The sequence below is a fragment of the Astatotilapia calliptera genome, chromosome 22 (assembly GCF_964374335.1).
Source record: "Astatotilapia calliptera chromosome 22, fAstCal68.1, whole genome shotgun sequence".
NCBI classification, from domain to species: Eukaryota; Metazoa; Chordata; class Actinopteri; order Cichliformes; family Cichlidae; genus Astatotilapia; species Astatotilapia calliptera.
Window position 1 is genome coordinate 19,928,546 of NC_137442.1, and position 13,532 is coordinate 19,942,077.

At 40.7% G+C, this 13,532-nt stretch overlaps 2 protein-coding genes across 3 annotated transcripts; one reads left to right on the forward strand and one right to left on the reverse strand.

Annotated features, from left to right (window-relative positions):
* Nucleotides 1–5,769: 5,769 nt before the first annotated feature.
* Nucleotides 5,770–8,127, reverse strand: LOC113015434 (uncharacterized). Of its 2 annotated transcripts, XM_026157474.2 has the most exons (5): nucleotides 7,989–8,127; nucleotides 7,757–7,864; nucleotides 6,988–7,216; nucleotides 6,787–6,879; nucleotides 5,770–6,704 (listed from the first exon to the last, which is right to left on the reverse strand). In XM_026157474.2, exons 3-5 carry the CDS (start codon nucleotides 7,180–7,182, stop codon nucleotides 6,090–6,092), a joined length of 903 nt encoding a protein of 300 aa, XP_026013259.1. In that variant the 5' UTR covers nucleotides 7,183–7,216; nucleotides 7,757–7,864; nucleotides 7,989–8,127; the 3' UTR covers nucleotides 5,770–6,089. The 2 variants fall into 2 exon arrangements, with proteins under 2 accessions (XP_026013259.1, XP_080152522.1); XM_080296396.1 differs by lacking the exon at nucleotides 7,757–7,864 and having other exon boundaries at nucleotides 7,989–8,116.
* A 2,877-nt stretch (nucleotides 8,128–11,004) lies between these two features.
* LOC145423511 (uncharacterized) lies at nucleotides 11,005–12,634 on the forward strand. The gene is made up of 3 exons (XM_080296111.1): nucleotides 11,005–11,224; nucleotides 11,673–11,768; nucleotides 11,857–12,634. Exons 1-3 carry the CDS (start codon nucleotides 11,069–11,071, stop codon nucleotides 12,481–12,483), a joined length of 879 nt encoding a protein of 292 aa, XP_080152237.1. The 5' UTR covers nucleotides 11,005–11,068; the 3' UTR covers nucleotides 12,484–12,634.
* The last annotated feature ends 898 nt before the right edge of the window (nucleotides 12,635–13,532 follow it).

Consider the following 13,532-nt stretch of genomic DNA (forward strand, 5'->3'; position numbering starts at 1 on the left):
ATGGGGCTTCAGTGAACAGCAGTTGGCTCATGTGAACGGCATTTCTTAGGTCCCATGTCAGATGTTTGTTGGATTTTTTTCCCACTTTCTTAAGGACATGACTTTCAGATACTGTTCATCTGTTGTAGGTAGTTTTTCAGGCCTAACAATTCTTCTTTTGTCCTCCACCTGTCTAGTTTCCTCATTATTTAAGCACAAACTCCACATCATGCCAAGTTTGGGGGTTTTTTTTATGTTGTTGTTGTTTTTGGCTAACAGCTCTTTAAGGATCATCTTGCTGGTTGCAAAAATACTATTTTATGCCTCTTAAACAATATATTTCTCATTTTTGTCAACAAAAAAACAGATTAGTAGAAAAACGTTTCTGAAAATACAGTTTAAAACTTGTCTTTTGCTTGTTATGTTGTCGTGTGTATCACAATGCTGGTTGGTTCCTTGAGTTGGGTGCCCTTTTCATGCTTGAATGGTTCAAAGGTCAGGGTCGATTGGCTTACCAAACAAAAACAACATACCTCTGAAATGGTCAGGTACAAGGACGGGACTGAAAAGCAGCCAATGTCGAAATAAAAAACTTTGAAAGACCTTCAGAAATCCTGAAGAACTATTGCTCAAGACAAGAAATAAAGCACTACTCAAGACTTTCACAACTTCCTGTAGTGCTAAACACTGCATTTGGTCACCGCTTTTCACACAATTCACACAGAAAAATGAAAGATTAGGAATATTTATTTTAATAAAATGTAGGTTAAGGCCTATTGTTTACATCTTTTTAAACGTCTGCGTAATTCTGTGTAGTCCATACAAACAAAGCTTGTGCTTGCTTCACTTTCACAAGAATCAGTGCACAACATAAACAAACAGTCACAGGTTAAACAGGGGCATGACCAAAATATCCGCATATGGGTGTTTTGTTTTGTTTTCTACCCTGTCTGCAGCGCATCTCCGCGGGCTGATCCGACAGGATGACAAAGTGCTTCGAGGGTGACGCCAGCTGCTGTGGGCGGGGCTAGGCGTGACCCCAGACGAGGAAGACGAGTGCGACGTGACTGCCCAGCGCTGTGAAAGGATGTCTACGTTGTGCATATTTATCCTCTTACGTCAGAGTGACACACCTTCAGGAAACCTCAGTAGCTGCTTAGTCGGGACGACGAGCAGGTTCAGAGGACTCATTAGCTGCTCTCTGCTAAACTTCAGAGAGGTTCGAAAAGGGGCGAAGCTCCAGGAAAAGGCGACGCAAACCTCGAGGATTTTTTAGTCCCACACGTGTGAAATCAGTGATAGTGACAGGGGTGTAATGTAGCCTCACCTAACCTCAACTTTGAAACAGCCTATCTCATGTAAAGATGCTATATGATTTATTATTATAAACCATGGGTGTCAAAAATAAGGCCCAGGGTCCAGAATCAACCCTGCAAAAACTCCAGTCTGGCCCCTTTGCATTGCATTGCACTGTATTTTCTTTTACAGCTTTTGCTACATTGATACTACACTGAAGTAATAAGTAACAGAAAACAATAACATTTCTGTATTTTTTTTTAATTATTTCTCACAACACTATAGTGCTGGTACATGTCTTTCATTTACTAAAGAAGCATTTCTTTATTATCTAGAGAAACTAGTATTAACTAATAAAAAATAATATTAACTCAGCAATTAGTTAGTGTCTTTAAACTTACAGAAAGGGGGGTTTTGCTGGCTTTGAGGTTACAGTTGTGATTTGTTGCTATATAAATGAAATAAAGTGAGCTGAAGTGAAATGAATTGGTCCGACCTGCTTGGGTTGTAGTTGGCCCACAGTGAAAAATTAGTTTGACACACTATTACAGACAAACCAGTGAAAAACCCCAAAATAAAAACAAACAGCTGACTATTACAGAGCCATTTGAATGGCGTGACTGATCTGCCCAGTTAAGTAGGTTTAGTAGTCTTTAATGGAAAAACTAAGGCATTAAGCAATAATGACAGTAAAATATTTGTGTAATACACTAGAGGCAGGCAGTCTTATGAGAGGATGTGGATGTATGAGGGCTAATATTAGCTCATTTTCCCCTAGTGGAGCGGCCATGTGTCCTGGCCTACTTGTAAACAAGCAGCAGAAAAACCGTGTGGAGATTAATCCGGTGCATCCTCACACACACAGACATGCAGTTTGGTTTTGTTAGTGAAACAAATCTTCACAGCTTGGTGGGATTGGTATGTGTGTGTGATCCGATATGTTACATTAGTGTAAAGTAAGGAAGTCCTCGACACCCAGGGATCAACGTATCAGTACTAGTTTAATATGCCGGTGAGGATTCTCTGCACGATATAGCGTTCAGGGGATTAAAGCTTGAACCAGTTTACTCAATCAGTAAACAGAAACCTGCAAGTTAATCTTTCACAGTCGACGAGCTGACGAGCTCCAGTTTCCTCTCACTGTGCACTTATAACAAATCTTGCCACTCCTTTTGTATTTTGTTTTGTTTTTTTTGTTTGATATTCATATGAAACTTTGTCTGTTGTTGTAAAATCCGGAGCTTAAAAACACAAAGTGCACAAAATGAAGCATAAATTAGGGAAGAGATGTGAGGCAGTGAAGAAAGAGAAATGCTGTTTTGTCTCCCGTCCCTCTGTGTGTCACTCAGTCACATGCTTAGTGATTCTGTCTGACTGCCAGGCTCATTCTCTGAGTGTAATCTCTGTTGACCAGTCAGAGGAGGGAGCGAGGGCAAAAAAAAAAAGATGGAGGACTGTGTCGCAATCTAGGTCGTCCACTAGTAATCCCACAGGGTGGAGGTTCTGTTGTGGGCATTCACTGCCAAATGCTGAGCTCAGCCAACTCCTCTTCCTTGTGCCTCTGTTCGCTAAATTCTTGTCTCATGACAGACCTCCCTCAGTTTGCCCTCGACTCACATGCTCCGATGATATCTGCTAGAAATTCCCCAAGTAGGGGGTATTAGTTGATCATTCAGTCCATCTGATAAGTTTGTAATTCAAAAGTGCTGCGTAAGCCCTAAAACAGAGTTCTTGCCAAGCTGATGATTCAGGATGGAGATACAAAGGTGTGAAAAAGTACATAATGCCCTTCCTGATTAGTATTTTATTTAATATTTCTCAAGTTTCATATCAACATACCCATTTAAAAATTAGACAAAGGCAACCTTAGTAATAAAAAATGCAATTTTGAAATGATGCTTTCATTAACTTATTGAACCCGAAGAGTAATAACTGGTTGTGCCAGCCTTGGCAGCAAGAACTGCAATCCAACATCTGTGATGACTGACACCGATGTTTCACATCGCTGTGGAGGAATTCTGGTCCACTCTTCTTTGCAGCTACATTGCAGGGTTTGGTGCATGAACATCTGTTTAAGGTCATATTAAAGCATTTTGATTGCTTTTAAATCTGGCCTTTGACTAGGCCACTCCAAAACCTTTGTTTTGTTAGCGCTGAGCCCTTGAGAGGTGGACTTGCTGGTGCGTTTCAGATCACTTTCCTGCTGCATGACCAAGGTGCTATTGGCATTCGGGGTATGAATCCATAGCCAGATATTCATGGTACCATCAATTACTGCAAGTCATCCTGAAGCAGCAAAGCAGCTCCAGACCCTCACACGACCACCGTGATGTTCTTTTCATGAAATGCTGTGTTAGTTTTATTTCAGATGTAACGAGACTCAAACCTTCCAAAAGGTTCAGCTTTTGTCTCTCCACAAAGTAAAGAGTCTTGGTGTTCATCAAGATGTTTTTTGGCAAACAAATAATGGAATTCTCCCATTATTGTTATTTTTTGCCCAGTCTGTTTCTTATTGATGAATCATGAGCACTGACCTTAACTGAGGTGTTGTCCTGGCTTCTTTTGTGACCTCATGGATGAGTATTCAATGTGCTCTTGGAGTAATTTAGCAGGCCGGCTAATCCCAGGAAGATTCACCACCATTCCAAGTTTTTTCCATTGGTGAATAATGGCTCTCACTCTGGTTCACTGGAGTTCCAAAGGCTTTATAACCCTTTTCATAGATGTCAATGATTGAGTTTGTTTAGATCAAGTTTGATGTGTTGCTTTTTGAGATCTTTTGTCATGCTTTGTCAGACAGGTTCTATCAGATTTGGCAGTAATCAAGACTGCGTGTTTTCCAGTGAAATCGGTTTCTTGCATTCCAAGAAATGTGATTAATCATCATTTCATCATTCATCGTTTAACAGGGGGACAGTACTTTTTAACACAGGGCCAGTTAGGTTTGGATTGCTTTTTTCATTTTAAAATTGTGACAAATATGCAAAAAACTAAATCAAAATCAGGAAGAGGACAAATACTTGTTTACTGTTTTACTTTAAAGGCTATGTCGTAAATGTTCTTCATTTGAAGAGGATGCAGTTTTTTATTGTTGACCTGATATTAAATGTTTGCTGTGTCAGGAATCTGCACAATTCTTGTGTTCCGTCATAGTTTACAGCAAAAACCTAAATGTCGAAATAAAAACACCACCTTCACTACCTTCATGGTTCCATGTGGGCTTTCTTCAGTTAAAACTCAAAACATTTCTGGCAATCTCAACTGCTTGCACATCCTTTTACAGTCACGCTTCACCTGTTCCCAAAAAAAGCTGTTTGGAAGCATCGCGTTTGAGAGGGTCACGCAGCACCCGTCCTGCCTGGGCTCATGACTTGCATAATCTGCACGACTTGGTGTCCTTACAGTAGGACATGGTGGTGGAGACTGAAATACTGTCCTGCTTGACCTTCAGTTTCAATCACTAGTACAAGGATTGTGTACCCTTGAGCATTTGTACTGCACGGTTTGTGTCAAAACAATGTAGAGTAGGACACTCATAATCCCTGATTCTTTGCTTTTTATGTTCTATTGTACATGTCTGAACTAAAATCCACTCTGCAGCCCACAGCCTGTTTGAAGCTGCAGGGTCAGGGTGAATAATGGCAAAGGGTGGATCTCTTTCCTTACCGCACTGAAAAGTATGCAAGCTGCTTGCATCATGTTGTATGCATTAATTATGTTTCGGTGATTTGTGACCGAAACACTGTTTTTCTCAAGTTCCCTCCATTAAAAGGTAGAAAGCTTGACATCTGACACATGGACACCTGCTGCAATGTAATGCATTTTCAGAGTGCAGATGCAAGGGGCTGCACCTGCCCTTTTGGCCCATTCCAGAACTCTTGCCTGACGTGGACGCTAATTCACAAGTCCAAACTGACCTAAGCATGCGCTCGGCTAAAGGAGAGCTTCTCAGTCCCAGACCTCAGTGACCTGATTGCTGGCTACTGACATGACTGCACAGGGCACATGCTTTCACGTTATGGTCTTTTTCCCTCTCTTAAAAAAAATAAAAAAACAAAAACATTTCAAAGCATACTACTCTAGCAACCTCCAGTGTTAACCATGCTAATCACATTGCCAGCTAGGTTATGGTTCAGCAAGGTGCAGGTCATGTGTGCTGAAAATAGAAAAGCAAACAGATTTCATGCGCTGCATATTTGCCCAACTCAACCAACTCTGCAACCTCTGGGAACAAATGAAAGACCTGATATCTTGCATGATTAATTGTATCTAGATTTTTCCCCACTTACAGACATTAAATTTTTCACAACCTAACAAAGCATTGTCTATGCATTCTGTTAGAATATCTTCTGTAGTGTAATAAAGACTGTTGTAATGGTCAGCAAAACTGCATTAAACACCACAAAATGGACAAATATATAGGTATAAAAAAAAAAAAAACCCCACTTAATTGTGTTGATTTTAATACAAGGTAGTGCGTTTGGGAGTTCAAAGTAAAACTCTACTGCCCCCTTGTGGTCAGTCTGTAGTGACTTCAGACATGTATAAAACGTAGTGGCCGCAATCACAAAAAACCGTGATAAGCCACAATATTTTTTTTTTTTAACTCCAGGAAACATCAGTATTTTCCCTAAACCATCAATTATCTACAACTAAAAAGTCTACAGCCAAAAATAAAGACATATTACAAACACTCGACATTAAACTACATGCCCACTTTGATATAAAGCCATATTTCTGTTTTTTCCAATAAAACTAGCATATCCCCTTCAAAACATGAAAGTGTATTTTAATAGGAAGATTTTTTTTAACTATCAAAAACGGGGAACACCGGGGGTAAGTGCTGGAAGGGCGTAAGTGAGGCCACTGCTCTGCGGGCTGGTAAACAAAGGGACAGCTCCCGGGTGAACCTGGAGCGAGGGAACAGAATACACAGGTATCCGTTTGACGGGTGTAGTAGTTCCATCAGCAGTGGCCCAGTGGTGTGTGCTGCCCCCTCCCGTGCAGACAGGAGAACATCCAGCTGAAGCTTGTAGGATGAGATGCTGATCTGTGTCCCAGCCGAAGCACCTTTTTGTCCCAGTTCGTCGCTGTGTAGGCTGAGTAAAGTGCTCCACCCGGACTGGCAGACTGAGTGTGGGAGTGTAGGCTTGAGCAGAGGTGAAGTCTCTCTTCAGGATTGAGTCAATAGAGAAAGGGCCATTAAACTTCACCTCAGGTTTGATCTGAGCAGTACTGCGTGGTGCGGGCTCTAGAGAGTGGAGAGGCCTAGGCGGACAGCTCAGGTTCTTGGTCTCCAGTCTGGAGACCAGAACAGGGAAGAGATGGAGAATTTCCAAGAAGTGTTCATGCACCATCTCTGTTGTTATCTCCCTGCAGTCCAGCATCCAGTACACAAGCTCACGATTCATTGTGCCCGGAACTAGAATCTGAAAAGCAAACAGTACACATGAGTTATATTTACAGCCCTTTGTGTGTTTGATTTAAATAAATTTTGGAAAAGATGCTTACCTTGACGAAACATTTGTAACCTGTTAAATACCAACTGATGTTGTTGTAAGCATTCCTTTCATCCTTATCAATCACTGAAATCTTGTTTTTCATCTATAAGAACATCAAGTGGAAGGCTTTAAAATGGAAACTTGTGTTTCATATTGGGTGTTTGCATTTATCATAACAGCAGCAACAATAAACACCACACTTATTTCTTACCTGAGTAAAAGTCAGCATCTTATGTGGAGAATACTGGAGAAGGATGGCAAGCTTAGCCAGGTAAGTGGTATTTTTGCTACAGAACGCACTCAGAGGGTTAGATAGATCAGTCAGAGATTTGTCATCTCCAGACTTCTCATCTTTGTCCTGCATCTTCTTTGGAGAGTCAAGTCGAGTCCCTTTCAGTGTCGTCATAAACTTTACCAGTTTGCACCTGAAGCGGTCAGCTCTGGAACAAAAAGGGGATTTCAGGGTGGACAACTTCAGGCAAATGAGCATGTTTTTATAAGATGATAAACCAGGTCCACAAGTGCTGGAGTCTGGCTCCATGCTGAATGTTTCAATGAAGTTTATTAAACTTCATTGAAACATTCATAAACATTTAATATTAAACTTTTCATTTACAGAACTGTTAAAACTTCAGACCTCAACCAAATCAGCAAAATTAGACTAAAAGGAAAACACAATTTTTTGCCATTAGTGTAGCACTGAAATTGTGCAAATAACTCAAATTCTTCTTGATAAGAAAAAACTAACTTGAAGTAATTTGTCTTGTTTTGAGGAATGTTTAATTTTGCTATGACTTAAGTGTCCAGTAACATGAACTTAAAACCTGGCAAAAATGTGTTGAGTAAATTAAATTGTGAACAGAAACTGCATTGAAATGCTCTGGTTAGATTGTAACACTCTTTTTGTCTTCGCCACGTTGCGTCGCCTCAGAAGTAGCCAACCTTTTAATTAAATACAAACCTAGCAGCACAGAACTCACTTTGAAAGTTGTTTCAACGTAGAGGAACAGCCTTCCAGCAGCTGAAGGTTAATTTCAGAAAATCTTCCCCTCACCTATAGTCGTTTCTCCTTACACTTAGTTTAGTTTCTAAAGTTGATTTGAGACACACCACATGCACGCTGGTGGTTCAATTACACAGAATACATAATCGAGTAAAGTTGTCAAACCAATAAGCAATCTATTCACATGCTAACAGTACAATTTACTGCACCTCTCATTTAAAGTCAAACCAGCAGCCTTTTGCTCCACAGTCGTTATTTAAATCAACGACCCCTTTTCAGATTCCTCCACCCATAACCTGCACTGAAAGCAGGATTACAGCTTTACTCTGGTGGATGGTTGTAAGGCTGCAACCCTGACCCATGTGTTTTCACTTGTCTCTGATTAAAGGTGTGCTATTCAGCTGCTCTGGGGTCTGGTCCAAGGAACAGACTCACCAAGGGATCTGTAAAACCCTGCTGACCCTCAAGATTTCCACATGTATTTTAGAAAAGATAAAAAAGATAATTTGGAGAAAACAAGCTTACACATCATACAGCATCATACACAGACCAATTCTGATACAGTTATTCAGAGAGGGACTGAAGCATTGGGGGAAACAATAAGAGGCAATAAAATATGTCCTTCTGTTGTGAAAGAGCAATAAAAAAGGGTTTCTACTAATACAAAGTGCAAATTCTCAGCTGACTAATTCATGACATTTCTTAGAGTTATTCCTTTATTAATAACAAAGAAGGTTTTTAAGACAGACTCATCTTCACTGGTATAACCTGAGGTCATTGTTTCAGGTATTTCATAGTCATACATCCTTGTCCACACAACCCAGCCAAGGTGCTGATTGTGGTTAATTTGAATAAATATACACTGAATTTAGATCTGAATTTAGGTGAAAATGTTTATCCAGGAGCTACTTTTACCATATTCAATTAAATGTAGCTTTATTTATTATAGCAATAACAGAAAGAAGCTAAAAAGGACAAAACTCTGGGGAACTTTGTGACTACCACATTTCTTTTAACACCCACAGTGTCTCCTAATCGCTGCACCAAATCTTTGTGATTGGTGGAATCAAGTGCTGCACTGAGGTCTAACAGGACAAGCACAAAGTTGAGTCCACTGTTAAAGCCCATAGGAATATAATTTGTAACCTTTATTAGTGCTGTTTCTGGGGTGTTGATTAATTTCAACTAACATATATTCATCCAGCTATTACAAGGTCTCTGAAAGGCCAAGTAAATCACTGTGTTGATCAATTATTAAATCATATTAACACAAACTTAGACTGTGTCACGGTCCTGGGTCATTTGACCCAGTGTATTACGTTTTCTTATATTTTGATATTCATTGTTTATGTATAAGTCTCATTTAGTAATCTAAGCTCATTTCTATTTTGCCTTCCTTGCCCTGTTATACTTTATTATCTATTAGATTCTCCTTGTGTCTTCACCCCTTGTGTTTATGTCTTCCGTGCCCTTCATGTGTTTCAGTAATGTCGTTGTCTCCCATCTTCTCCTCTTGTTTACATGTTTTCCCTCGTCCTCCTTTCCGCCCGTCATGTGTGTTTTTCCGCAGCTATGTTCTGTTTTGGTTACTGTATGTCTGTCTCATCTCCAGTACCGTTGTTTCCTCTGTGTGTTTATAGTGCATGTTTTAGTCTGCCATGTGTTTCATGTCTGCGTGTTCCATGTTGTCTGCCTCTCATTATGTTTCCTGTTTTATTGTGAAGAATCTGGTGTTTCCATGTTCAGTTTCTAGTTTCACTTCCACTGTGGCATCATTATGTTCAAGCTAATCAGCTTTTTCCACCGTGTCTTTCCACTTCCCCTGATCACCTAAATGTGTGTATTTAGTCCTTGTCTGTTTGTCCTGCTATTCTGCCATGCTCTCCAGGGTTTTCATGTATTCATGCTAAGTCGTCACATTTCAGGTTTTTCCTGTCAGGATTTCCATGTTCATGGTTTTTTATGTTTAGCCTTAACCTAAACTGGGTGAACTAAGTGTTTAGTTTTGCCTTTGCAACTTGTTTCATGCAGCTAAAACCAGCCTTTAATAAATGGCTTGCTTTCAGTTAATTTTAAGTTTGTTTCTACACTTTGTTTTGTCTGTATTTGCGTCCTCTATTCTCCACTCCACACAGTCTGCATCTACTGACTGTAACATAATTTTTAATACTCCACCTTTAATTTATTTAGGTGTAGTTCGGGGTATTATGAGTCTTTCTTTGTGAATTTTGAATGTTTAATTTGTTTTAACTTTTGTTTCTATGGTGTAGTCTCTATGGTGATGAGGTTTGGGGACAATGACAGGAGGAGAGAGAAATATTATATTAGATAATATTCTAAATGTCAAAGATAATAAATTGAATGGATTGCACAGCAGTGCACCATTTAGCACTGTTGCCACATGTTGGGAAGGTTCCAGGTTAAAACCTTAAGGCAGTCTGTGTTGTGTTGACATGTATAATAGGTTATTTGTTAATTCAAGATTTGTGAAAAATAGTGTGAAATGTTGTCTGTCTCCTTGTCTCGGCTCTGTAAAGGTATGGAAACTGCCCTGGAAGTAGCACCCCTCTCACACAGTGACAATAGGGATAAGCAGATGACTGTTATAATTATTAGTATTAAGAAAAGTTATTTAATAGCGTTAACATAATCTTTGTCATCTAACATGAATTCATGTAGAAATAAAAACTGTTAGTGCTGAAGAAATCTTTTGAGTGCACTGACCTAAATGTGTCAGAGGCCCAGACTTTCTTCCCACCCGAGTCGTAAACCGCTGGAATGTAACTTTATACTCTTTCTAGTCACATTCAAATTAGACACACTGTTTGTGATAGTGAGCCATTTTAACTAATGAATAGCAGTGACAGCGATATCACCTCACCCACACAGCCTCGGTCTTCCAGTGATTTTTATATTTGTTAACGAGGAGGGTTGTTTAAGCCTCTAAAGATGTAGCCTTCAGCAAACTTTGATTCAAACATCCATCATAGACGGTCTCTACTTGATGTCTTGAACAAGAAGGCCTCAAATCAGTAAGAAAATTAAGAAATCTCCTAAAGCGTGAACATGGACAACCTGATGGCCTTATTCACATTTAGGATTACCGCAGTGGCTGCTCCTCCAACATTAACGACTCATCTTCACATGAAAAGGCGATCGTCAGGAACACCCTAATGAATTGTTCCAGCAAGACATATAGCCTGGGCTGACCACTTCAGGGACACATCATCACCAAGTGAGGACTGCGACAACACTCTCCTGTGCAGAGCTTTACTCTCCAGCAAACGAGATGGAGAACCAGACAGGGAACTTGGGCAGTCCGTTGTCTCTCTCGGATCCGGCCAGCAGTGCTCAGAAGGCTCTGCTCAGCAACACCACCACCTACCTGGCTAAGATTGCCATTGTTCTTCATGATGCTCCAGACAAGATGCTCACCTTTACTCAGGTAACAAAGATTCAGAATTACAAAGCTATTTGCACTCTGCACCCTTTTTTTCTTCGCTATCATGTTGATTGCTGCTGTACACGGCCTGTGTGTGCTGATGTAAGCAGGAAACAGAAGGGTGGTTGCTTGCAACCAGCAGTAGGAAATGCTATAAAAAAGAGAGTGCAATGGCAAGAAACTAGACCAGAAATTTGTTTGCTTCAAAATGAAAGTAGAACTGGAAATAGGCAAAGAGTAGCAATAAAGCTGCATGTAAATAAAACAGACGAGAGGTCGTGGATTGGCTTTTTTTCCCTCCCAATCAGTCAGACAGGAAAGGTCATTTTTTTTCTAAATACCTCATGAGGAGAATCTAAAAACATAAGATAGTGGGGATTTGAAATTGCTATGCTCAACAGTAATGTCTTTCACATGTCAAGCACTAACCTGCATTGTGATGTATGTGCAGCTGATGGACAAGCTGACCCTGTTCTTCTCTGAGGATCAAAAATCTATTGAGAACAACGTCAGAGTTTGTTTATCAACAAACAAATGTTTTGTCAAGGTAAGATTTTACATATTTAATAAATGATGTTGTAAGAACTACTTCGAGAAGCAAGTTTCTGTTCAGTTGACTGAGATATTTTTTTCAGGTTCCAATTGTGCCATATTCACTCAATAGTAAGAGAAACTACTGGAAGTTGGACTTGACTCAGATCACAGCGAAGATGATGCGCCGGCACTTTAGAGGCATCCTGCAGCTCTTCCCCGATCTGGCCTGCAAGATGCAAAAGGAGAACCTGAGCAAACAATCGCAGCATTGCGCAACTCCCAGCTCCCATGAACTTGAAGCTCGCAGATCTGCTCGTATCCAGCGTGAGGTGAAGTTCAGAGGTCCTTTCTCCATTGATTCCCTCCTAAAAACTGATGAACACTCTGCTCAGAACCCCGGAGCTTCTCCTCTCTCTGGTGTTCCTCTCAGAGTGGAACAGCCGCCTTATTATACACCGTCCAAACAAGCTGGAACAAAGAGAAGCTTCAGCTGCGACTCTCGGGAGTCTCTCGCCCTAAAAACTGCAGCTGTAACTTCCCCCATCTACTTAGCTGATGGCAGAGGTTATTTTGGATGTGGAGCTGTTCACCCCATCAAGACGATGCCTACTTATCCCGAGCCCACAGCCTTCCCCAGACCCAGTGCCTCTTATTACGCCACCCCACATGGCAGTTATGCAACATCTGTACCAGCATTCATGCATGATGCTCGAGGTTTTTGGTTGTAATCCTTCTCCCCACCCTCTGTTTCTCCCTCCCTACATCTCTCCTCTTCTGTGCTCAGTCATTTGTAGATGCCTCTGGATTTGCGGTTACCAGCAAACCACTCACCTGGAATATTTAAGAAACAGTTTCTCCCCTTGATTTTCACTAGGTTGTTCTGCCCTCTCTAGCGGTCACGTTTGAAGCTAGGACAGGGACAGAAAACAGGCAACTTCTCGTCTCCAGGAAGCTCCTGGTGTGTTGTCTGCTCAGTAGGATTTACCCAGTACCCACTTCGACTTAATTCGACTTTGATTCAGAAACCTTGGATTTCTTCCCTGCCAGCCCCGTCATCCGTGAGCCTTGTAGCTCTGAAGGTAACCCCTTTGCCAAATTTCCATGTTGTAAAAAATCCTTTGAACTGCTCCAGTCTGTGTTTAGATCTTTCTGCCCTTATGAAATCATTACATTCTCAAGATTGTGCCCTGAACTCTGCCTCTCTTGATGTATGTGTACCTGATGCAGAGGATTGTGGGTACAATTCTCAGGAAAAGGCAGGATAAGCTAGCTGGACATTGTGGTAGCGGGCATATTTTACCGTATTGTAAATACTATGTTGTGTTACTATATTTTTTTGTTCTTCACTGTACAAGTTACAAAGTATAATTATTAGGGGAATTGTAAACCATTGTTTTGAACATGGCATGTGTAGTGTACGGGAATGCCCAGCTCCCTAGAATGTCCTATGGAGAATAGTGATTGAGAATAGTGGGCGTATTAAAGGGAAGGTGCTTGGGTAACAAAAGGCCATCCACCAGGTGTAGCAGGCTTTTGTCTTGCTCAGCGTACGGGTTGATTCAACACAGTCCTCTAAGCTATGTGCAGTAAATGTCTCTTCTAAGGCTACATGAGTCACTATAGGTGATTAACTGATAACTTGGGGGCTGTATGATTTTCTTGAAGGTATGTCATAAACTTTAAGGAAAAAAAACAAGACAAACTAGTGTCAGTAACGTACCATTGTGTTTGTATTTATACAGATCAATGTTAAAGCACTCGGGAGTCTTGACCTGTA